The 25,058-nt window shown below is 52.9% G+C and overlaps 2 protein-coding genes across 2 annotated transcripts in view; one reads left to right on the top strand and one right to left on the bottom strand.

Moving 5' to 3' along the window:
* CDH23 (cadherin related 23) overlaps positions 1-25,058 on the bottom strand; it is a 211,693-nt gene that overhangs the window by 48,494 nt on the left and 138,141 nt on the right. The window contains exons 15-29 of the mRNA XM_054288414.1: positions 24,391-24,628; positions 23,758-23,863; positions 23,547-23,674; positions 21,267-21,339; positions 20,934-21,050; positions 20,107-20,219; positions 18,031-18,138; positions 16,708-16,897; positions 15,095-15,240; positions 13,972-14,191; positions 12,352-12,504; positions 11,191-11,304; positions 9,840-9,988; positions 989-1,049; positions 17-165 (exon numbers count right to left, since the gene is read on the bottom strand). Coding sequence (XP_054144389.1) covers positions 17-165; positions 989-1,049; positions 9,840-9,988; positions 11,191-11,304; positions 12,352-12,504; positions 13,972-14,191; positions 15,095-15,240; positions 16,708-16,897; positions 18,031-18,138; positions 20,107-20,219; positions 20,934-21,050; positions 21,267-21,339; positions 23,547-23,674; positions 23,758-23,863; positions 24,391-24,628 — 2,065 coding nt within the window. The remainder of the gene's footprint in view (positions 1-16; positions 166-988; positions 1,050-9,839; positions 9,989-11,190; positions 11,305-12,351; positions 12,505-13,971; positions 14,192-15,094; positions 15,241-16,707; positions 16,898-18,030; positions 18,139-20,106; positions 20,220-20,933; positions 21,051-21,266; positions 21,340-23,546; positions 23,675-23,757; positions 23,864-24,390; positions 24,629-25,058) is intronic.
* Positions 3,847-7,999, top strand: CUNH10orf105 (chromosome unknown C10orf105 homolog). Its single transcript, XM_054288413.1, has 2 exons — positions 3,847-3,918; positions 7,140-7,999. The coding sequence occupies exon 2, from the start codon at positions 7,145-7,147 to the stop codon at positions 7,538-7,540; it is 396 nt and encodes a 131-aa protein (XP_054144388.1). The 5' UTR covers positions 3,847-3,918; positions 7,140-7,144; the 3' UTR covers positions 7,541-7,999.

Genomic DNA, 25,058 nt, shown 5'->3' with positions numbered 1-25,058 from the left:
GCTGCGAGCTCCTCACCCGCACGGAGCTCCTCATGGGCCCCTGCTCCGTGTTGTAGGCCTCCACCTCCAGCACGTGGGAGGAGTTCTGCTCCCTGTCCAGGTGCCGCACTCCCCGCATCACCAGCCCCGTGCTGGGGTTGATGCGGAAGTGGTTGTGCTCGTTTCCTGGAAATGGGGAAAAAATGAGAGGGATGTTGCCCACTGCCCCCACACCCATCCTGGGGACACACTGAGCCCTCTCTGGGAGGCTCTTTGGAGGGAGATTATCAAGCAAAACTTCAACTTCTGGCTATATCAGATTCAGCTGCATCAGTGTTTGGCCCTGGGTCAAGCCAGGAGGAGCTACAGAATGGCATCAAATAAGAAAAATGTGGATGTGTTTGAGTGAGCCCATAGGAGGCCACAAAGATGTGCTGGGGGCTGGAGCAGCTCTGCTCTGGATGCAGGCTGGGAGAGCTGCTCAGCTGTTCTCTGGAGAGACCTTAGAGCCCCTTCCAGTGCCTAAAGGGGCTCCAAGAGGGCTGGAGAGGGACCTGGGACAAGGGCCTGGAGTGTCAGGATCAGGGCTAATGGCTTCAGACTGAAAGAGGGCAGGGATAGATGGGATATTGGAATGATATCCTTCCCTGTGAGGGTGGTGAGGCCCTGGCACAGGCTGCCCAGAGGAGCTGTGGCTGCTCCATCCCTGGAAGTGTCCAAGGCCATGGAGCACACTGGGGTAGTGGAAGGTGTCCCTGCCCATGGCAGGGGGCTGGAATGAGGTGAACTTAAAGGTCCCTTCCTACCCAAACCATCCTGTGATTTTGGGATTCTATCTAGCTGTCCATCCATGACAAATCATTGCCCAGCAACGAGTCCTAAAGCTGAATTTTGCATAGGGCTGGGAGAAACGGTTCTGTGGGCTCCAAGGTGCAAAAGGATGGCGAGCTCAGCCTCCTGAGGCTGGATAGACAAACTCCCTGATGCAGGAAGGGGCACCTGGACTCACCCTTGACAATCCTGTACCACACTCTCCCGTTAATGCCTTCGTCCGCATCCGTGGCTTTCACCTTCAGGAGAAAAGCAGAGGAGTAGAGGTCAAGGGCACAGAATTCCAGACTGGGATGAGTCCCCCTACCCTAGACCTGGTGTCCAGGGCTTTACCCAGCACTAAGTCTATTTCCCAGGGGGTAGACCTGGTGTCTTTATTTCCTAGTCACCGGGTAGACCTGTTGTCCAAAACTGACTGGGTAGACCTGGTGTCTCAAAATTACTTAACATCTAAAACCACCAATCTGGCAGAAAATGAATTGGATTTACTGGTGAATTTTTCTTTTGAAATGTACAGATCGGACTTAATTGTTTTTGTATGTTGTCTTTTGTAAGCAATTTTTATTTTGTTTCCCCTTTATATTTTTATATTTTAATAAACTAGACGGTAACTAGGTTCGTAAGGCAGCCACAAGCCAGTTAGGTAGCTCATAGTGAGTAGGGACAGAAAACTTTATTCATAACGCATCAATTACCATCTGATTCGGACCAATTTACCGGATTTGTCCAAGGTGGACGGGCCACCTTTACTTTACCCGGAAAAGGAGCATATATTATTTATATGTGTCCGAAATATTGCCAAAGCTGGACATCCTCCTCCTCCTCCACCTGAGCTGGAGAGCTTACCAAATACAGAGCAAAGTTAAGTTACTCTCCCCTCAGCATTGGGCAGCAGGGACAGTGGGCTCAGGAGCCCCTGGCTGCTGGATTGAGGTGGGGGCTGAGCTTCAGGACCACCCCACAAATCCCACGGGTCTGTGTGCTGGAGGAGGAGCCTCCCTCAACCCTACCCTGTATTCCAATGCTTGTCCCAGTGGCGCTGCCACCAGGGATGGAGCCTGGCTGGGATGAGCTGCTCCCGTGCCTGGTGGGCACGCAGCCCATGGCATCCTGGAGAGTCACCCAAGCAGCAGCACACGGAAAAACTGCCAAAGGAAATGTGAAAGCAACCGGCCCAGAGCGTCCTTGTGAGCCCCTGAGCAGGGTGGAGCAGCCCCAGGCTCTGGTGCACGGCAGGGAGCGGCTCTGCCACCCGCCCCGGGAAAACCAAGGCAGGGCTCCCCTCTGGTGTCACTGAACCAGACTGCAGGGCCCTCCCCAAACCCCAGCCAGCAGCTGGGAAGCGGGGCCTGGCAGCGACCAGCAGGGCCAGGGCTCCCAGCCCAGCTGGCACCGAGCCCCTGCATCTTTTCTTGGCCAAACCCACTCCCCACCGAGCACCCACAGCTCGGCCGCAGCGTGGCTGCTCACAGATCACCAGGGCGAGAACGCAGGGAATGCCTGAGCCTTCATTCTCTCCCTCTGCCAGGCATCTTCTGCCTCCTGCCACAATACTACCCAGCAGTTTCTTTTTCCCGGGAAGGTTTGCACCCAGATTTATGCAGGGAAGAGGAAGGGTTGCTGCAAAGGATGCACATGAAATGGGAACAGTGAGGGCATTCATCCCCAGCCCCACACAGCTTGCAGGAGTCAGAGATGCTCCTCTGAAATGTGGTTTTGAGGTACCTTGAACTGCTCTTGCTCACTTCCCCTTGTGTCAGCAGAAAACCGGGAAAATACTGACTTCCATCTGGATTTCTCATCCCTGTGCCCGCACATTGTGAAAAATGCGGGTATTTTATGATTGGCTTTTCGCAAATATTCAAATGAATGTTATATGTGTTGTGTTAGAAAGTAATGCTGTATTAGTTCCCTTAAGTAGTGTGTTAAATATAGTTTTAGGTTATAAAAAATGTTAAAATAGAAACTATGCTATGTAGGATTTTTTCTTTTAAAGAAAGGACTCGCAGTGAGATAGCAGCCACAGGACACCTGAATCTCTCAGAGAAAGAGAATGTATTGCCTTCTTATCAGAAGAAATGAACTTCTTCCCGCCTCGAAGGTGCTGTTAAGATTCAGAGGAAGAAGCTGACACTGCCCAGACAGAATCCTGTGTTTGAATGGAATTTATGCATCATGGATGAGGTGCATGAACATGCAACAGGCTGTTGCTTTTAAGGGTTAATCTTCTGTTAACGTGGAGCCTTTCTGGGCTCGTGCTGCCCAGAAAGAGGTACCTGGACTGTCTGTAACTCTTTGTATTTATTGTCTCACATTGTTCTAATTCAAATTGTCCAAATTAATATTACTGTAATCATATTACTATTTTTATAACCATTTTATTACCATTAAACTTTTAAAATTTTATAAACAAGTGATTGGCGTTTTTAACACACATGAAAAACCATGGGATGGGATGGGATGGGATGGGATGGGATGGGATGGGATGGGATGGGATCAATGGGGTGGGATAGGATGGGATGGGATGGGATGAAGCCTGAGGAAAGCTTGGCTGCCGCTGCTTCGACCTGCTGAGGTCCCAAAGGAAAGGTGGCACTTTAACAAACTGTCCCAAACTCGGGAAAACAGCGGCACAGCAGGGCAGGCAGTGGGAGAAAAGCTCTTTGTGCTGCAGGTGGAAAGCACCTGGTGCAGCCAAGCTGAGCTCCAGCCTGCTTTATCCCTCTGCTGCAGGCACAGCCAGCCTGTCACAGCCCTGGGGGGAAAGGTGGCACAAAAGGATGAGGAGGGGCAATAAAACAATGGGAAAAAAGAAGATTTTCTGGGAAAATGAGGGGCAGGCATGAGGAGGGGAGGCTCAGCCCACGACTGCAGCATTCACCCATCCTACAGGGACAAATGCCGAGGAAAGGCATCCCGGGGGGCTCGACCGCAGCAGGACACAGCTCCGGGGCACTGCAGCGCCCTGGCCTGGCTGGCTCAGGCTGTCCCCAGCCGGCTGCCACCTCTGTGCCACCCTCCCCAACGGGAGGAGGGGGCTGGCAGCCGGCGGAGCGCGGTGGGAGAGGCGGCGAAGCACCGGAGTGCGGGAGGCAGCGCTGCTGAGAGGTAGGGAGCCCAAATCCCCGCGGCAAAGCCACTGCCAGCTCCCTAGGCCACCCCAGGGCTGAGACAGACCCCTGGCTGTGGAGATAATGCCATGGAAAAGAGCAGGAAATGGGTGGGGGTGCAAAGTTTGGGGTGGACATGGAGGCAGGCATCCCTCCTCCTGGGGAAAGAGAAGAAAATGGGTGAGGATGCAAAGTTTGGGGTGGAAATGGGGTCAGACATCCCTCCTTATGGGAAAAACACTGGAAATGAGTGGAGAATGCAAAATTTGGGGTGGATATGGGATCAGGCATCCCTCCTTCTGGGGAAAGAGCTGGAAATGGGTGGGAATGCAAAATTTGGGGTGGGCATGGGGTTAGGCATCCCTCCTTCTGGGGAAAGGGCTGAAAATGGGTGAGGATGCAAAGTTTGGGGTGGGCATGGGGTCAGGAATCCCTCCTCCTGCTGGGGAAAGAGCTGGAAATGGGTGGGGATGGATAATTTGGGGTGGGCATAAGGTCAGGCATCCCTGCTCCTGGGAAAAGAGCTGAAAATGGGTGGGGACGGAAAATTTGGGGTGGAAATGGGATCAGGCATCCCTCCTCCTGGGGAAAGAGCTGAAAATGGGTGAGGATGCAAAGTTTGGGGTAGGAATGGGGTTGGGCATCCCTGCTCCTGGGGAAAGCACTGGAAATGGGTGGGGATGCAAAGTTTGGGGGTGGGCATGGGGTCAGGAATCCCTCCTCCCTCCTGAGCCCTGGTGATGGGACAGGGAGAAGGTCCTGTGGATGCACCTGTGCCATTTACCCGCAGGGCTGATGGGGAGCAGCATCACACACACCCTGGGAACACAACCAGGAGGGTCAGGCTGGTCCTGCCAGCATCACGTCCTCCTGCCAGCCCGCGGAAATATTCAGGGCACTGGGAAAAGCTGGGGAGCTCCAGGAAAAGTGTTGCTAGGCAAGCTGGGGAAGGGAATGAGAGTTGCTTTTCATGGGAGCTGTGCCTGAGAACAGGCTTTTCTTTGCAGGAGCTTGAGGAAAGGGAGGGAGAGCAGATGGAAAAACTGCCAAACCAGGCAGCTGGGCCAGGCCAGGGAGCAGTGCCTGGTGCTGGGCAGAAGAACCCGCTCTGCTGCTCAGGCATGAAAATCATTCTTTTTTCCTACCTTTCCACCTTTCTTGGGGACATTTTACCTTTTGCAATTTCTCTTTTTTCCCCTCTGATCCTCATCTGCGTCGTGCTCATGGGAATGTGTCACATTTGGAGGTGACCAGGCAGGGATGAACCTCTGGGCAGGATTTCCAGCACACGAAAATCCCTTTTAACCCAGCAGGGTGAAGAATATGGAGCCTGGTTGGGACAGTGATGCTGGGAAGGGGCAATGCCATGAGAGCTCTGCCAGCTGAGCTGGGTATAAGGAGAGAACCAGGGCATGGCTTTTTTCCTGGTTTTTCCCAGAAAAAGCCTGGGAAAACACCAGTGTGATCCCTCCTGATGGGTTTCTATGGAACGCTGTCAAGTGAATTTAAGAGACAAACTCTGCAGCCACGAGCAGGAGAGCAAACCCAGCCCGAAGGAATGAAAGAGCCTGAAGGAATTGCCCACGCCTCCTGGCTGGCTCTCCAGGAACAATGCAAGGTCACCACATGCATTTTGGTAAATGCCAGCTTGAAGGTAGCCCTGGAAACCCTGACTGAGGCTGCCTGTGGGGTGGGACACCCTGCAGCCCTGCCTGGGCAGCACAGAGGAGCTGTCCCTGGAGCAGAGGGACCTTGGCAGTGCTGCTCTGTTCCCACAGCTGAGGGGAAGGAACAGGGCTGGTTATGGGTAAAAAACATACATTTGGGGTGAAGAGAGGTGAAAACATCAGTGTGGAGCAGGTGAGCAGAGCTCCATCCCTGGCACTGCCTGCAACACACACAGGGATTCACCCTCTCCAACCCTGACCCATTGGTTTCTGCATTTCCCATTTGCCAGGCACAGACCAGGCCCTGACCCATTGGATTTTGCATTTCCCATTTTCCAGGCACAGACCTGGCTCTGCCCCATTGGATTTTGCATTTCCCACTTTCCAGGCACACACCACGCTCTAACCCATTGGTTTCTGCATTTCCCATTTTCCAGGCACACACCTGGCCCTGACCCATTGGATTCTGCATTTCCCATTTTCCAGGCACAGACCTGGCCCTGACCCATTGGATTCTGCATTTCCCATTTGCCAGGCCATTTTCTGGTGAGTGTTTGGCTGCTGCCTTGCACACACCTGTGTCACTCTGCCAGAGAGCCTGGAGCCCCTGCAGCCCTGCCTTTCCCCTCCGGAGATCTTGGTTCTAAATTGGCTCAGTCCAAATCCCAGTTCACCAGTCAGACAGCTCTCCCGCACCTCCACAGGAAAGGATAATAAATAATAACAGAGCTTCACCTCCAGCACACAGGGCATTGCACAAACAGGATTTCCCCAGCCCTCATCTCCTCATCTCTCTCTGGAGAGATGCCTGCCCCACTGGCTGGGGCTAGGAGTGTTCATGTGAGCAAAAAAATGTGCAAAATGCTCTTGGGAGGATCTGACTTGCTGGGGAAAGGAGAGGACAGTCTCCAGCAGGTTTTAGGCAAGAGCTGGCGCTGCCAGCACTTTGGGAGGCTGGTTTGTATCACCTGTGACATGTCTGAGCCTGAAAGCAGGTCAGCAAAATGCCTGGCATGAGGATTTTTGGCATGAGTAGGGTGAGGGTGTTACTCTTCACCCCTGCAAAATAATAAAGACAGTGCTGGCACATACCACAGCTTGATGGGGACTTATCAGGGCACAGGCTCAGCCAACTGTCCAATTTCTTTGGAAGTATAATCACAAAACCCCCAAATGACAGCCAATTCAACAAACCTGCATTTCTGGGGAACAGAGGAGAACCAAACCTCAGCAGCCTGGGGGGCGGATTTTGAGCTTTCTGTGGTACATAGATATTTATCTCTTCTAGAAAATCTTCATGCAATGTGTGTGTGCTCCCTGGAAGTCTCCTCCCAGAGGCCATAAATAATGGTGGATTTCTTTGCCAGGTGGTTTTGCACTTCAGTTTAGGGTGGTGCTTTGCAAGTGTGGGGTGGACACCCCCCTGTGCCACTGAAAACATGGCTGGGACAATCCTGGACATCTTGGCATAATGAGAACCCATCAGTTTAACCAGAGGGTGGCTGTCTGTCCATCTGCCATGTGCTAATCACCTCTCTGTGTCACCTTGCAGGGAAGATGAGCTCTGGCAACGGGACCTCTCCCACCCCACCTCTCCTTGGGCTCCTGGAGCCGGTGCCACCCAGTGCCACCTCCCCTGAGGGCACAGACTGGCTGCCCACCATCGTGGGGCTCGTCTGCATCTTCCTGGTGCTGGCCACCCTGCTGGCCCTTGTCACCCTCTGTCACCTTCGGGCGCTGGGCCGCTCCCCCTGGGGTCCCCAGGAGTGGCTGCCCCAGCACCCCATGGATGCCAGCCAGCCCCAGCTGAGGCTCTGGAAGCGCCTGGGCTCCCTGAGGGGCTCCATCAGCAGCTTCAGGAGGAGCCAGATGGTGTCTCAGAGCACCCTGGCCTGTCCCAGGAGCTTCCCCAGCAGCCAGGACTGGGACATCATGGAGTCCACCAAAATGTGATCCTGCCCTGCTCCTCCTTCCCAAGCTTTGGCTCCCTTCTCAAGCATCCTGAGTAGAGACCCTTGGAGCAGCTCATTTCCAGGCTCTGTGACAGGAGATTTTGCAATGTCAGGTTCCCAAATGATTTCCAGGTTACTGCTTCCTGCCAGGGAAGGTGGAGGCATCCAAACTACACCCACACACAGCTACCACTGGGCAGTCCAAAAAAATCCTGCTGCTTCATTTCTTTTGGAAAACGTTGTTGAAAATTGCAATGCAAGATGTTTTCCATTACCATCTGTATGGCAGATTACCTTTGTCAGGTGGGCAGTTTGCCTTATCTCTCTCTTTGAGTGACCACATTCACACCTCCCTCGGGAGGGGACATTGCTGATAACAGACTATTGAATGTCACTGCATGGCTGATAAGAACTGTAACATCCCATTGGGAGATGCTCCGCCCAGGGGGAGGAGCCAAGCATTGCTACCCAGATATAATCCAGAGGTTTTGAGACACCGGCACGTCTTTCTCCATGGGATTTCCCTGAGGAACAGCAGCTGTCTCTCCTTCCACTGGATCTTCAGAGGAAGAATACATCCTTCTCCACAGGATCCCCTTGCTCCAGCAGAACCACCCCTGACACTGCAGGAGGGCTGCAGCCACATTTCCAATGGGACTGCCACCAACAGCCTGACCCACAGGGTGTCAGGTTGGGTTCTGACTCTGTCCGTGTTGTTCTAGTGTACTGCATTGTTTATTTTATCCTTTATTTTTTTTCTTTTTCCCTATTAAAGGATTGTTATTTCCTGCTCCCATATTTTTGCCTGAGAGCCCCTTAATTTAAAATTCATAGCAATTGGGAGGGGTGGGGAGGGTTCACATTCTCCATTTCAGGGGAGGCTCCTGCCTTCCTTAGCAGACTCCTGCCTTTCCAAACCCAGACAATTGTGCAAGTTGTGCTGCACCTGAACAAACAGCCTGGAAGAGACTGGGAGCAACGTGGCTACATGAAGAGAGGCAGCCCAGGGCAAGCCTGCTCCACAGAAAGCAATTCTCAGTGGACTTATCCTCTGGAGCAGGTGGAGGGAGGCTGCCTGGTTCCTGTCACCCCCCTCTGTGCTGAGTGAGCTCTGGGTTGCTGTCTTCAATGCATTCCCATTTCTCCTCTCTTGCCCTGCTCTGCCTGGTTCTGGGAGAAAGGGATGGGGAAACATTCAGAAACTCCCTCCTGCTGCACTGGGGATGTGGGGATGCACTGAAGGCAGAGACCTTCTGTACAAATGGCTCATGCTCAAGGTGCAAATTAAGCTGAAGCTGGGAGATGGCTCATTTCTGTTTCTCCTCCATGTTGTTCTGTGGAAAAACAACTTCCCCCAGTTACTTCCTCTCTTTTGCCATGGACTTCCAAGGGCATCCCCCTCTTTTGGGAGGCGGGTTCTAAGAACAGGCACTTTGCTGCCAGTCAGACTCGAGTTCCCTCCCTTCTTCCAATTTGCCAAACCGGCTCAGTTTCAGGGTTCCTGTGCCGGGACACACCTCCATCCTGGGATTGCTGATCCCAGAGCACCAGGTACACCTTGCCATGGCACACCAGGTGCTGAGGAGCCATAGGATCCCTTGGGCATTGCTGCCTGGAGCAGACACAGGGCTCCCAGCAAACCTTTTGTGGCAGGAGGCAAAAGGCTCCTTTCTTCTCTGCCGGTGACTCACACAGCCAGGGACAAAGCTGTCCCTTTGCCCATGCCTGCAGAGGTATTGAAGGCAGCAGGAGCCTTCCCAGGGCCCTCTGCAAAGAGCCTTTGGTGCCTGCTCCAGAAGAGCCACGGCTTTGAAGGGATGCTGTGAATGCCCGCATTCATCCCGTGCTCACTGAGCCATTCAGCTCTGCCACCGCTCCCTCAAAGAGCCACAAACATGAAAGCAAAGTCCAAATGCTTCTTTCCCTCTCTGAGGGGCTTTCCCCCCTCTCTGAGCATCTCTTTGCAGGCACTCTGCTCCCTCCCCATGGAGATCTCTGCTTGGGAGGAAGGAGAAAGCAGAGGGGTAGCCAAAGTGGCCTCGCCAGCACAGGGCTTGGCTCTTCTCCTCTCACCCCCTGCAGAAATGGGGTGAGTTCCTCAATTTCCCCTTGTTCTTTGCTGCCTTCTCCCTGGCACTCCCAGCCTGGGCTGGCAGAGGAGTGGATGAGCCAGAACACACCTCGCCCTGCCCGAGGGAACAGACAGGGAGGGAAAACCCCTGCCCTGTGCTTCCAGCGGGGCACAGTGAGTGGGGGACCCCCAGCTCCCAGCCCAGGGTCCCAGGGGAAGAGCCACGTGCCTGCACGATGCTGCTGGCCGCTGGGATGTCCTCGGGGACGCTGACTTCATAGCTGCTCTGCAGGAAGATGGGCCTGTTGTCGTTGACATCCAGCACGGTCACGTACACGGTGGCGGTGCCGGTGCGCCGGTTCCCGGCGGGGCCGTTGTCTGCAGGGACACAAAGACAAGGAGGGAGGGAGGGAGGGAGGTTCAGCCACCTCCTCCTTGCACAGGAGGTGCTCAGCCCATGGCTGCTGAAATAACAGGATCGGGATTTCTAAACTAAAACATTTCATGTTTTCGCAGCTTTTAAATCCCACATGGGTTTTTAGGGTTTTTTTTTCCTCCCCCTTTCTATTTTGCAAAACCACCATGCTGTTCTGCAAGAAAAAGGAAAAGCCAAGCCACCCCCAAGCTCTGCCGTGGAGCCCAGTGAGGCCAGAAATGCAACTGATCATTAGAGAGGATTTGCAGCTCCATGTACCAAGTGAAGGGACTGTGGAGCCAGGGATTTGGGAGGTGGGGGCAGCCTGGTGAATTTTCCACAGCTGCAGCTCAGCTCACAGTCAAGGAGCACCAGGATGGGTTGATGTTCAGTAGACAAGGACATGGCAGCACAGCTCTTGGGCTTGCCAGGAAGAATGAGGCACGGGGCAGCATGGATTGGGGTTGGATTTTTCAGCATGCCTGATTTGTAGGAGTGCTAAACCCACCCAGCTGGGAGCCTGTGGGATCTGGGAAAGCACAAGCAGTGTGATCCCCATGGGAGGGCCACAGCAGACCCTCTGCCCCTTGGGATCCAGTCCTGTGTGCCCAGGCAGTGCAGCATCCCTGCTGCAGCCCCTGCAATGCTGTACCCCCAACATTTCTGCCCAGGCCACTCCTCCTCTCCAAAGGGACATCCAAGTCATCTGTGAACAGGCACATCATTATAAAGCTCTGGGGATGACAGCCAAGCTGAGTTTGGCACGGGGACCCTCTGCCTGTGCCAGGTGGCTCAGGGTTAATCAGCAGCCCCAGAGCCAAGGCCTGGCATGGCAGGAGGGGAATGATGCTGTGGAGTTGGCATTTTTGGGTAGAGGGATGCCCTGGACAGTGTGGAGCCTCTCAGGAATGGAGGGCCTGCCTTCCCAGGTGAAAGGGAGAGCCCTGGGGCTGGGCAAACCTGAGAGGAGAATAGACCCTCTGCAAAAGTCATGATGGAAGTGGGACACATTGATTCACATGTGCAATGTTAGCACCAGGCACAGCTCTGGTTTGGAGAGCTCCTCAGAGGTTGCTGCCCCTCTGACACACCTGCAAGGGAGCTCCACACATGCATGGCCACCACCTGTGGCTGTGTGGCAGTGGGATCCCTGGGAAATCCTTACCAATGGCCTCCAGGATCAGTGTGTAGGATGCCACGGTCTCCCTGTCCAGACTCACGACCGTCCTCACCACCCCGTCCCTGAAGCCGACGCTGAATTTGCCATCCTGGTTCCCACCTGGAGCAAAGCACAAGCAGAACAGAAACTTGGAATGGGCTGGGTTGGGCTGAGAGGGACCTGGAGCAAAGGACAAGCAGAACGGAAACTTGGAATGGGCTGGGTTGGGAGGGACCTTAGAGATAATTTTGTTCCAACACGTCACCGTGGGCAGGGACACCTCCTGGACCAGGCTGCTCCAAGCCCTGTCCAACCTGAGCTTTAACACCTCCAGGGATCCAGAAGCATCCACTACTTCCTTGGACAGCCTGTCCCAATGCCTGGCTACCCTTTCAGTGAAGAAATTTCTCCCAATATCTAATCTGAACCTTCCCTGGTGCAACGTGAGGCCATTTCCTTGGGTTCTGTGGCCTGGGCATGGGGTCAGTCCAGCTGTGCAAGGATAGTTTGGTACCTTATCCCTGGCAGAGAACTTTGCCTCACAGCACAGGAACAATCCAAGGGCTGTAGGGAAAGCTGTGTCATTTCCTGAAAGCTTTGAGGCAATTGGGGTAACTGTGCACGTGAGCTGTGGTACCTGAGGGACAGCACACCCCGATTCACCTGCAGAGGAGAGGCCAGAGGGGCTGGGACATGGATCAGCAGGCTGCTACTGTGGGAAAAGTCGCTCTCTGGTGGCACTTCTGTTTTTGCCCTCTTCCTGAGGGCTCAGTGTGCAGTTTGCAAGTCAAACCATGGCCAGGGGATTCCCCAGCCTCCTGCTGCAGGTGCTGCACCCGTGGGGCGAGCCGGGCACTGCTGCCCACCATCCCCACCCGCCCAAAAATGCCCCAAAATCCCATTTACACCTCCCAGCCATAAACACTGATGGAAGCCCCCCCAGGCCTTGCTCCCTAGCCGTGTCCTGCCCATGCTGATGCTTTTCCAGGGTCAGCAGGGCGGTCAGCGTGGCCGGGAGCCGAGCGGGGCTGCTCAGCAGAGGGCGATGCCGGACAAGGATTGAGGGGCTGGCAAAGGCAGAGCCGGAGTGCAGAACACCCTGGCCGAGGTCTGGGGCAGCCTGTGCCTTCTGCAAGGCCTGTTCCCCTCGTGGCACGGGGCTCCCACCTGTGATGAAGTAGCTGAGCTCAGCGTTGAGCCCGATGTCGGCGTCCGTGCAGTTGAGCCGCACCACTTTGAAATCGCGGGCCACGTCCTCGGGCAGGGACACGTTGTAGACAGCAGGGTAGAAGGTGGGGTTCTCGTCATTCACATCCAGAACTGCAAAGGGAGAGCAGAGCTGAGTGTGCTGCCCCTGCTGCAGCTGCCAGGCTGGGCTCCCAAACCTCCTGTCAGCATCCCAGGGATGCTCTGCCTGACCCTCCCTGCCATTGGGGCACTGGGGTGCCTGCAGAGTGGCTGTGGGCTCTATTTGGTGGCCCCTGATACACACAGATCACCCTCCTCACAGCCAAAGAAACCATTGCATCACTGAAATTCAAGTCACTATTTTCACCAAGCCCGTTTCCATCCCCGTTCAAAGGAAAATCTGGGGCTTAAATATAAGCTCAGTATTTCCTGGGGCATGGCAGAGACCTGGAGCTTCTTTCCCAAACTCAGGCCTGAGGACAGTGCAGGGTCAGTTTATTTCCAGATGATGCTTATCCTTTTTCAGCACTAGGCTTGCACAGAGCCAGCAAACAGCAAGGCACTAAATTAAAGGCAGGCCTTGCAATAAGGCTCCAGCTCTTAACTGGGATTGCGTGGGCTGTCCAGGCACGCAGCTGATGGGAATCACATGCTGAACCAAAAGAAAAAAGCAACACTGGAGATGGGGGAATGGAGAAAACAAAAGATAATTTGGGGGCCCTGCCAAAACCATCATGTTTTCCCCATCTCTGCAGTGTGTTGATAGCAGACATGGAGCCTGTGGGGATGGAGCCATCCCTATGCAGGGAGATAAGCCAGACCTGACCCTGTTTCCAGGCTGTGAAAATTGCATATTATATGGCTGTATGCATATATATACATATATATATATATATATATATATATATATATATATATATATACAAATACATATTTAGTATATGTATTTTGTTGTATTGATTAGTAGTGCTGTATTAACATTTTAATAGTATAGCAAATGTAGGTTTGTAGTTAAAAGGGAACTTTTGTAGTTAAAATAGGAACTTTGTATGTGGGATATTTTTTTAAAGAAAGGAATGAGGTACCCACATTGAGACAGCAGCCACAGGACACATGAATCTTTCACAGAAAGAGAATTTATTGCTTCATTATCAGGAGAAATAAACTTCTTCCCACCTTGCTCAGCTATGAAGATGCTGTCAGGATTAAGAGGAAGAAGCTGACACTGCCCAGACAGAATCCTGTGTTTGAATGGAATTTATGCATCATGGATGAGGTGTAGGAATATGCAACAGGCTGTTGCTTTTAAGGGTTAATCCTCTGTTAACGGGTGTCCTTTTTCGGACTTATTTTGCCCAGAAAAGGTACCTGGACTGTCCGTAACTCTTTGTTTTTATTGTCTGATATTGTCCTCATCTCAATTGTCCAAATTATTATTACTTTAATTATATTGCTATTTTTATAACCATTTTATTATCATAAAACTTTTAAAATTTAAGAAAAAAACCCCAAGTGATTGGCGTTTTTCACACATGGGCCTCAGAACCTGCATTTCCCCCAGGGACGTTTGCCACCACCGCGGGCTCTCGCTGCACCCACCTTTGACAGTGAGGGTGCTGGTGGAGCTCTTGGCGGGCGTGCCGGCGTCGCTGGCCACCACCCTGAGCAGGTACTCGGGGATCCTCTCCCTGTCCAGCACGGCCGTGGAGGTGACCAGCCCGCTGGTGCTGTTGATGAGGAAATCCATGCGGGGCATGCCCACCTGCATGCGGTACGACACCTGCCCATTGGGGCCCTCGTCCAGGTCGATGGCCACCACCTGGTGGGGACAGGGGAACAGGATTTTCTTATAAGCTCTTGGAGGTCTATTTCACACCCAAGATAGCTCAGCTACCTCAGAAGGCATAAAATCAGTAGGATGGCTTCTGTGGCAGTGTTGGAAACAAAAAGGTTTAATAAAAAACAAAACAACAAACTCATACAGAGAAAAAGTGATTTGGGTGCAAGAGGTTCTTGCTCTTGGTAAAACACCTCACAAAAGTGATTGGTTTCTTTGTTCTCTTCTTTTCTAGTAAATTGCTTAGGTGGGACTTTTTGGCTTCTGTCCAACTGGCCATCCTTAAGTTTGAGTGAAGCTCCCCAGGTCCTATGAGGTGTTGTTTCATTTAACCAAGGAGAGAAACTTCTAGGCTTGTTTCCTTTTGTCACTCCATCAACAGGGGGTACATTCCTACAGGAGAGCACCCTGATCATCATTTCCTGGCCATGGAAGCCATGGTCCAGAAATCCCAAGTGCCTTTGGCCCTGGGAATGCAGGGATGAAATGGCCTTGGAGGATCCTTCCTACCCTGAGTGAGCCCATGGAATAAAGATGCGCAACCACTTCTGCATCCCCCCTGTTCCACTGCTAGAATATGGCAAAGAGAAGGAGATGGAGAGCATGGAGGAGATGGAGAAGGTGCAGAGAAGGGAGAGGATGCATTGCCAGCCTGCAGAAGCCATGGCAGCAGCTCCCAGCATGAGGAATGGCAGCAGTGGGACATGCTCACCTGGACATGCTCACCTTCTGCAACCCCCCCTGTTCCACTGTTAGAATATGGCAAAGAGAAGGAGATGGAGAGGACAGAGGAGATGGAGAAGATGCAGAGAAGGGAGAGGATGCATTACCAGCCTGCTTTGACAAGCTCCCAGGTGGGGAATGGCAGCAGTGGGACACGCTCACCTGGAAGACAGAGGAGCCTGCGGGGAGCCCCTCGGCGATCTCAGCAACAAAGGGCAGATTTTGGAAAGTGGGGTCATTGTCGTTCAGGTCCAGCAGGTTGACAAAAACTGTGGCACTGCTGGTGGCCCTCAGGGGTGGCCTCCCACCTGTGGAGGCCAGGAATGGGGTCTCAAGGTTAACGCTTGAGCTGCTTCCAACCCGTTCCCCTAAAAGTAAGCTTTCACTCACTATGCAGACAGCAGTGCAGGATGGGGGGGATGGCCCTGAATTCCAGAATGGTTTGGGTTGGAAGGGACCTTACAGATAATCCAACTCCAACACTCTGGGACACCTTCCACTATCCCAGGTTGTCCCAAGCCCCTTCCAATCTGTCCTGGGACACTTTCAGGGTTAGAGCAGACACAGCTTCTCTGGGCAGCCTGTTCCACCACCTTCTTAGTAAAGAATTTCCTCCCAACATCTAATCTCCATCTCCCCTCTTTTGGTTTAAAACCATTCCCCTTTGTCCTGAAAAGAAAGGATTATCTTTGTATATCTATCTTTCTTCCTAAGAAAAGTTTCCCTATGGCAATATTTCCAGAGAAAAACCCATCAGCTCTGCTTCCCTCACCTGCTCAATTGATTTTCTGGGATGCCAATGGAGCAGGGCTGAGGGGGAGGGAGAGTTCCTGCCTCTCAGGCTCTTTCTCAGGGCTGCTACATGAATGACTGCATTCTGAGCTTGTTTTAGCAGCAGGCTTAAAGCTACTCCCATTTTTTTTCACCTCAGAAACACTCCCGCTCAAAGCAGGAGAGAGGAAAACAGAAGAGACTTTGCCATAAGGGCAAAATCAGGCTGGGGAAGTGTTGAAGATTGCAATGCAAGACGTTTTCCATTACCATCTGTATGGCAGATTACCTTTGTCAAGTGGGCAGTTTGCCTTATCTCTCTCTTTGAGTGACCACATTCACACCTCCCTCAGGAGGGGACATTGCTGATAACAGGCTATTGAATGTCACTGCATGGCTGATAAGAACTATAACATCCCATTGGGAGATGCTCCGCCCAGGGGGAGGAGCCAAGCATTGCTACCCAGATATAATCCAGAGGGAGGAGCCAAGCATTGCTACCCAGATATAATCCAGAGGTTTTGAGACACCAGCACAGCTTTCTCCATGGGATTCCCCAGAGGAACAGCAGCTGTCTCTTCTTCCACTGGATCTTCAGAGGAAGAGACTACACCTTTCTACAGGATCCCCCTGCTCCAACAGAACCACCCCTGACACTGCAGGAAGGCTGCAGCCACATTTCCAATGGGACTGCCACCAACAGCCTGACCCACAGGGTGTCAGGTTGGGTTCTGACTCTGTCCGTGTTGTTCTAGTGTACTGCATTGTTTATTTTATCCTTTTATATTTTTTCCCTGTTAAAGAACTGTTATTTCCTGCTCCCATATTTTTTGCCTGAGAGCCCCTTAATTTAAAATTCATAGCAATTGGGAGGGGTGGGGAGGGTTCACATTCTCCATTTCAGGGGAGGCTCCTGCCTTCCTTAGCAGACTCCTGCCTTTCCAAACCAAGCCAGGCAGGTTCAGCTGAGCAGTGAGCACACCCAGGGTGGGATGGAGGCTTACAGTCGGTGACAGACACCACGATCCTGCGCATCAGCTGCGCCTCCTGGGCGTTGGGGTTCTCCCTGTCCAGCAGTACGCCCGAGGTGCGGATCTTGCCCGTGGTGCTGTTGATGGTGTAGAACTTGTTGGGAGGCCGGATACTGTACACCACCGTGCCGTTCTCCCCCAGGTCCGGGTCCACAGCCACCACCTGCCGTGGGGGAACAGCACAAAATTACAGGAGAGCGCTGGGAATTCACTCCCATTGGGAGTCCCCACGGAGATTTGCTGCTGTCCCTGCATCAGCAGCACAAAGGAACTCATCCTCCATCCAGCTCTGTGTTTTTGTGACATTTGCAGGGATTTTGCACCCTCGAGACCTCTGCTGTGGTGTTAAATCTCCCCAAAATTGGCCTGTGAGCACAGGAGGTAATGGCATGACAAGATACAAAAGCGCAGCAATCAAACTGGATTTTTCCTCCTTTGGAATAAAACAAGCCAAAAAACGAGGACCCTTTGGAAAAATAAAATAAATGGGACAAAGAGGCACGCTGAGGAACTTGTGCTGCCACATCAGGAATAATTCCTTGGTGGAGTTCTCCTCCACCCCAGATATTTTATGCTTTATTGCTCTCCCTGTGACCTTTCTAATTACAGGGGACATTTACATTAACAAACACCCCAATTTCACTGCCCTCATAACTTCCCCGGCTCCTGCTGCTCGTCCTGCAGCTGAATTTACATCGGATCGGTGACAAAATAATTATTTTCCCAGCAACTAATTGGGTTGTCAAAGGCAAGATGACTTCAAGCTGGCACTGAGCAGAAGGGCTGAAGGAGAGAAAACCACTGTGCTCTGGCTCGAGCAGCACTGCCAGACTCTTCTCCCCCTTCAAAAAAATCCTCGTGTTTTTTTTTTTTCCTTTTCTCAGTCTTCCTCCTTATATGATTTTGTGGATTCTCTTCACTTTTCCCTCATTTATTTTCCATTTTGTTCCCGTCATTTTTCTCTCGGCGTGATGGAATAGAAGCCTCCCCCTCTTCTCCTCCTTTATTTCGCCAGAGGGACTTGAAAGGCTGTAAATCAAAGTCTCTCAGAGAGGTCCTTGAAGGAGGTCGCAGGTGAGGCTAAGAAAAGGAGGATTTGGCCAAAATCCACACAATTTGGAGAGGGAGAGAAAAAAAAATGTCCCAGGGGAGGGAGAAGAAACACAGGGGATGGTCAGCAGCGGGGAGGAGGCTCAGGAGTAAGGTTTTAAATGGAATTAAAGATGGTGCTGGACTGAAGGTGACACTGGTGACACTGGTTTGGATGTGTCTCCAAACCAACCCATTGACACGTACCGTGGTGACATCCGAGTTGGGGGGCGTCATTTCCACCAGGTTGATGAAGTATGGCTCATCCTTCCACGTGGGGTAGTTGTCATTGATGTCCAGCAGTGTGATGTTCACCTGTGGGAGAGCAAGGAAGCACAGCTGCTGCAGGAGGCACAGGTTCCTGAGGCATGGAATGTCCCCTGGATGTGCCCAACACGTGTTTCAGGCTGTGGCAGGGCCACCATCCTTCAGGCACTTGGGGACATGGGTTAGTGCAGGCTGGACCTGACCCTCTTAGAGACCTTTTTCCTGAATTACTCTATGATTTTGTGATGCTGTGTTCACCCTCTGGAGGGAAAACCTGCAAAAAAAAATCAACATCCTGCAATTTTGCAGCCCTTTGGCATAGGTGAACAGAGTTTTGTTTATATTTATCATGGTTAAAACAACAACAGGGCACAAGGTGTGTCTTCAAACAGCTCCTTCACTGGAAGGGGGATGAAAATCAGTGGGAGAGAGGATGCAGTGGGAATGTGGCAGGAAAGGAAGGAAAAATCTGAGTGACTGGTAAAAAGCAACAGAAAAAAACCCAGAATAAATGAGAGATCAGGAGAGGGTACAGTACACAGGGGGTGGGAGGTGCGAAGACAAGAGCAGGGGTGAGGATGGTGCCCTGAAGTGTTGCCTGTCTTCATTTTCCCTGTGACAAATGGCATCCCAGTGACAGCAGCGAGCCTGTGGGATGCATCTGGCTGCCTGGGGGTCTCTCACCTCCTCACAGCACCCATTTCTACCCAGGCGTCTGAGGGAAAGGGCTGCAGCTCCAGGGCAGCACCCATCCCTCAGCAGCTCCTGGTGGAGCTTTCCCTGCCATCCCCTCTGCTCCCACTCCTCTGTGTCCCGCTGTCACACCAGGCTGAGCTGCTGGTGCCACCCCGTGGCAGAAGAGGCCGCTCTGGACACCACAGTCTCCAGGGACAAGCCAAAGCACCACGGTGGTTCCTTTACCCACGGGGAAGATTCCTGATCCATCTTGCTCCGGGCAGCTCGTGTGCTTTACATCACCTGGGGACATTGCAAGGCCCCTGAATGGACCTTTATTCCTGGTCAAAAATTACCATTTTGTGTGCTAGGTGTATATCCCAGCAGAAAATTTACTCTGCTGCCCTAGTCTCACTGAGTTTTAATATTCCTTTAGTTTTTAGGCACCTTTCCCTCCCTTGTTTTGCCTTTTAACAAGTCTGTTAGGAGAACACAATCCCATCTGGAGCCCCAGAGGAGAGATCAGCACTCCACACTCAGCGCTGGTGCCCAGCCAAGGCCACCACATGTCTCTGGGAGGTTCCATAGGGAGCTTCCAGCCTGCTGCCACAGACCTCCTGATGGACAATTATTGTAGGGCTGTTCCTCAGCACAGCCACAAATGTTTCTGCATTCCCCTGTGTTGTGTGGGATATCATTCCTGCAACCCAAACGAGCAGGAGCATCCAAATGTCCAAAGAAATGTGATGCCATGAGCAGTGAGAGAGAGAATCATGGAATAGCTAAGGCTGGAAAAGAGCTTTAAGGTCATCAAGGCTGGATCCTTGGCTTTTGATGTCCTGGTATTTCCCGTTGGCTTGGCCAACAATGGGGTTCTCTGAGGCCTGAGAAGGGCAAGGCACAGCACAAGGCTGCAATGTGCAGCTCCACCAGGACCTTCCCAGGAGCACAGGCATTCCAGACTGGCTGGAAACCCTGGAGCCACGTGAACAGACCGAGGAATAATCGCGTGTAGCTGCAGGCTTTCCGAGTGAGCCCCTTCTGGAGAGGAACAAAGGGAGCCGAACAAAGGGAGAGTTCTGCAGGTGAAATAGGACTCATTACCACATCCACAGGCTCTGGGAAGTCAAGTGCCTCCTGTGTGAGTGGTTTTCCAGGAAAGCAAGCTGATTTCAAGGTCTGCACCACTTGGACAGTCGTTTTGGGAGCCGCAGCAGGGGTGGCGCGGAGGGCAGGAACCATTGTGTGCTCTTCACACAGCACAAATAAAACACTGCAGCTCTCCGCAGCCCCAGGTGGGCACCAGCGCCTCAGGGAGATGGGAATTCTTCCCCCACTCACCATAGCAATGCCTGTCTTCTGGTGGTGCCCCACGCCTCCATCCACTGCCCGCACAATGAGGATGTACTCGGATTTGGCCTCCCGGTCCAGCAGAGAGGTTGTGGTGATTTCCCCTGCAGCCACAGGAGATGACAAGGTTAAAGGAGAAACAGTTAAAACCAAGGTCAGGACAGTCCACAAATGGGCCCTTTTTTGGATCAGGCAGCTCCTGAATTAACAGGAACCTTCCCAGCCAAGCCTTTCCTCAGGCTGAGGAGCTGAGTTTCCACGATGCCTCTGCTGAAGCTCTCAGGGTGACTGAGCAAATGGTGGTGCCTGAAATTTGGTGAATCCCTCAAATTGTGGGACTCCTAAGCAGGCTGACTGAGGGAGAGGAGGGAAGGGTGGGTGTGACAGTGCTCACAGGGGTCTGAGGATGAGGGAAGAGACGAGGATCTGACTCCATGTTTCAGAAGGCTGATTTATTATTTTATGATATATATTGTATTAAAACTATACTAAAAGAATAGAAGAAAGGATTTCATCAGAAGGCTAGCTAAGAATAGAAAAAGGAAGAATGATAACAAAGGCTTGTATGTCAGACAGAGAGTTTGAGACAGGTGACTATGATTGGCCATTAATTAGAAACAACCACATGAGACCAATCACAGATGCACCTGTTGCATTCCACAGCAGCAGATAACCATTGTTTGCATTCTGTTCCTGAGGCCTGTCAGCTTCTCAGGAGGAAAAATCCCAAGGAAAGGATTTTTCATAGAAGATATCTGTGACAGGTGGGGGTGAAAGAGGGAACTGAGAGGAAAGGGCAGAGCAGGTGCAGCGCTCACCTGAGCGAGCGTTGATGCGGAAATGCGAGGAGCCCTCCAGGGAGTAGATGATTGACTCCTGCCCGTACTCCCGGGACCGGTCCATGTCCGTGGCATTGAGAAACAGCACTGTGGCTCCTGGGGGAGGCAGAAATGGGGGCTGCCATGAGCCAGAACTGCCCCACACTGCTCCTGCAAGCCACCCAGACAAGAGGTCCCTTCTCCTGCACGTGCACAAAGCAGCCAAACCCCCAGGCCCCACAGCTGTGAGACTTTGCCTCCCCAAAAGGCATCACCCGCCCCATTCAGAGCCCTCCTGGGAGCCCAGAGAAGGAGCAGGGGCGTGCCCTGTACCTGCCATAATGTCCTCCATGACGGTTATCACGTAGGAGGGCTTGCTGAACGTGGGGGGATTGTCGTTTTCATCCTGAAGCAAAGAGAAGGTCGAGAGGCTGGTTGGGAAAAAGGCAAAATGGTCAAGCAGCTGCAAGAGCCTGGCGTGGGGATGCTCCTGGGTGCCTGCATCTCAAGGTGAGGCCAGGACATTAAGACACTGTTTGGACCTCTCCACTTCCTTGGAGCTGCCCTGGAGACTGATTTCTACCTGGAGACCACGGATGGACCTGCAGGTTCAGCTGCTCCTGCTGCCACCCAACCTGAGATTTGAAGCAATTTCACGTGCCAACGATGCCCATCGTGCTGCAATTAAATTGCCAACCCCTGCTTTAGTGTCTGCAAGCAGGTGGTCTTTAATCAGCCTTTGAGTCACTCAGCTTTGCTGGCGCCTCCTCTGAGGGTAATGAGGAGCTTGTTGCCTGTCCTGGTGATGTCCTCACCATCCCTCCTCCTCTTTCCAGGGATCAGTGGGGCTCATCCAGGAGGTCTGGGCAGGTTAAAGGCAGTGGAGAGGCTGAGCGCAGCTGGATGGGGCTGAGCTGGGGCTCCAGCTGGGTGGACAGGAGCCAGAGCAGATGCTGTGTCGTGTCATTAATGTTCCTGAGATCATCAGGCCGTGCTCAGCAAGGCCACGGCCCGGCAAGCCCAGTCCCAAGGAGGCAGGGTTTGCTTCTGGCTGGCTCTCCATCTGGCCAGAGCCGGCCTGCACCTGCCTTCTGCTGGACAAGGACATTTCCCACTTCAGCCACAGGAGCTGCACAGCTCCCCAAGGCGCCTGCAGCGACAGCAGACAGAACCCAGCACTCTTCCAACTCCCACAGAGGACAATATCCACCCAACCAGCCAAAACCAGCTTCTGTGTTCTCTTGATCCTCCCTACAACCTCACCCTCAGACAGCCACTGTATCATAGCATCTGAGAATGCATTGGGTTGAAAGGGACACTAAAGCTCAGACTAAAGCTCAGTTCCCACCCCCTGCCATGGCAGGGACACCTTCCACTGTCCCAGGTTGCTCCCAGCCCCATCCAGCCTGGCCTTGGGCACTGCCAGGGACCAGACAGCCACAGCTCCTCTGTGCCAGGGCCTCACCACTCTCACAGGGAAGAATTTCCTCCCAATATCCAACCCAAACCTCTCCTCTGCTCCAGTGTGAAGCTGATCCCCCTTGTCCCATCACTCCAGGCCATCTCCAAGGATGCTGAGAGTGGCTGATGCTCACCGCAGGCACTCAACCCCTCTCCTGCAGGCACAGGCACGCCATGAGCGCTGGCTCATCACCCTGAGGAGGGTGTCAGTGGCAGGGAGTGAGGCAGAAACTTATTAGCAGCGCCATTTCCTGGGATCCTGGCGCCGCGCGCGCTATTAGTTCTGACTCGGCGGCTCCTCTACAAAAGCGTATTGTCCCCTAATGGGAAATCTACAAGGCGAGTTTGACTTCTTTATTAAAAACCAACAACCAAAGGATGAAAAAAAATCGCCTCCCTCCCCACTCGCTCTGGTTCTGCCTTCTCTCAGCTCTTGTTCCTCAAGTGCCGTCACAAAACACTTCCCCCTCATTTTCTTCCTAGTTTTCGGCTTTTATTTCTTTTCTTTTTCCAGCTGAGAGAAATTCCCTTTGGTGGAGAGCGGGAAAAGTGACAGCTGCTTAAACCCTGCCAGCGTACAGGCCCAACCTGGGGAGATGACCCACTGAAGTGTGGTCTTGAAAAAGAGGTGTTTATGCTGTCGAGAGCCCAGTGTGGGAAGGATGTATTTAACCACCACTAACTCCCTGGGCTCTGCCTCGTTCCCCCTCTCTCAAGCACGGTGAGGGATCTGAAGGAGAGACACGCTCATGGGACTTCATTCCCATCTTACAGCATCGCTGGCTTTATCTCCTTCCCCTCCCCAGAGTGACGCTGCCTGGCAGAGCTCCCACAGCTGCGAGACTGACACGTTATCAACCAAACTGTCTCCATCACTGACACCTCCCTGCAGACACCCTCAAACCACAATGTGCCTCAAAGTGACATGCTGATCTGATCTGATCTTCCCGAGGAACGCTGCTGTGCTTGGAGTCTTCCAGCAGAAACGCCTCCTCCAGAGGATTTCCACCCCGTGGTAAGCTGTGGCATGAGACACGTGTAACAGGAATGCACACATCCTCCACGGGGTGGGGCAGCCTCGATGGGTTATTGATGAGTCAACAGCACTGCTGTGGAGCAATAGCAGGGAGAGCACGAGGGAGATGCACTTACAAACACCTCGATGGTGACGGGCACGGTGCTGTTGAGCGGCGGGTTGCCGGCGTCCTTGGCCATCACTGTCAGGTAGATGACCCCGTTGGCCAGCTGCTCGTAGTCCAGCGGGTGGTTCACGCTGATCACTGCAGGGATGCACAGTGGGGGGGTCAGGGCAGCAGGATGGGGAGGCTCAGGGTGCCCCTGGGGTGCCAGGACCAGCACCTACCTCCGTACCCTTCCGACACCGTGATGTCGAAGTACTCGCGGAAGGCGGACGCATGCACGATGCTGTAGGAGATCTGGTTGTTTGGAGGGGAGTCCTCATCAGATGCCTAGGGTGTGAGCAGAGGGAACACATGGGAATACATGGGAGCTGTGCCAGGGAGAGATGAGGGGATGGGAGGCGCAGGATGGAAATGTGATGGAGGCAGCTGTGCCCATCAGGGGCCCTGAGGGGATCTGTAAACCAGCCTCCTCTCACCTGCTTCTCTCATGCAAGAAGGAAACTGGTTGTGGGGACCTGCTTTGGAAGGTGTCTGTTAAAGCCATCACGGGCATTGATCATTTTAAACTGACAGAGGGAGGTTTAGATTAGATATCAGGTAAAAATTCTCCCCTGTGAGGGTGGTGAGGCCTTGGCACAGAGACGATGTGGCTGCCCCATCCCTGGAAGTGTCCAAGGCCAGGCTGAATGGGACTTGGAGCTACCTGGTGCAGTGTAAGATGCTCCTGGCCATGGCAGGGGGTTGGAACTGTTTGGGCTCTAAGCTACCCTGCTACCCAAACCATGCTGTGATTCTAACCCACTCCTGTGTCCCTGCTGCCCGTCTCAAGCACAGGAGCCAGGGCAGTGCCTCACCCGGAGCCGGACCACCTGGCTGACAGAGGGCTCGTTCTCCCGCAGGGCGCCCAGGTAGGCCTCCTTCTGGAAGGTGGGCACGTTGTCGTTGACGTCCAGGACGTTGATCCTGACACGGCCCGTGGTCTCCTCGCCGCCGCCGTCGCGCGCGATGACGGTCAGCGTGTAGCGCTGCGTGCTCTCAAAGTCCAGCCGGGCCGTCAGCACGATCACACCCGTGTCCTTGTCCAGGGAGAAGCTGGGGGACAGCAAAGGAAGGGCAAAAAGCCTTGGTGACCACACACTGGAGAGGTGTATAGCCGGCAGGGGGCTATTTACAGACCACTAACGGGCTGGGACTGCTGGGAGCGTGCCTTGAGCTGTTTGATTTTCCAGCATCAGCCTCATTACATGGTTATGACAATGGGAAGATGCCACCAGCTCACATCCCAGGCAGCAGACACAGAACTTAATGTTACAACTCACTTTAAAAGTTTTTTGACCAATCACACAAAGCAAAAGCACATTGACAGTAGTTCTATCCAATCACCATAAACACACGTACCTTTGGTTAAAACAATGCTTGCTTATTTCAAATACAATACCTGCTTGTAAGCCTTAAAACACAATGCACAGAGCACCATTATTAAGCTAAGAACTTTCTAATATCTTGCTAGATAAACTTTTCT

Source organism: Melozone crissalis, unplaced genomic scaffold, assembly GCF_028551555.1.
Source record: "Melozone crissalis strain CALT ecotype California unplaced genomic scaffold, PUWL_Pcris_2 ptg000062l_1, whole genome shotgun sequence".
Taxonomy (NCBI): Eukaryota; Metazoa; Chordata; class Aves; order Passeriformes; family Passerellidae; genus Melozone; species Melozone crissalis.
Note: the sequence above shows the minus strand (reverse complement) of the source record. Positions and strands in the feature narration are given on the sequence as shown.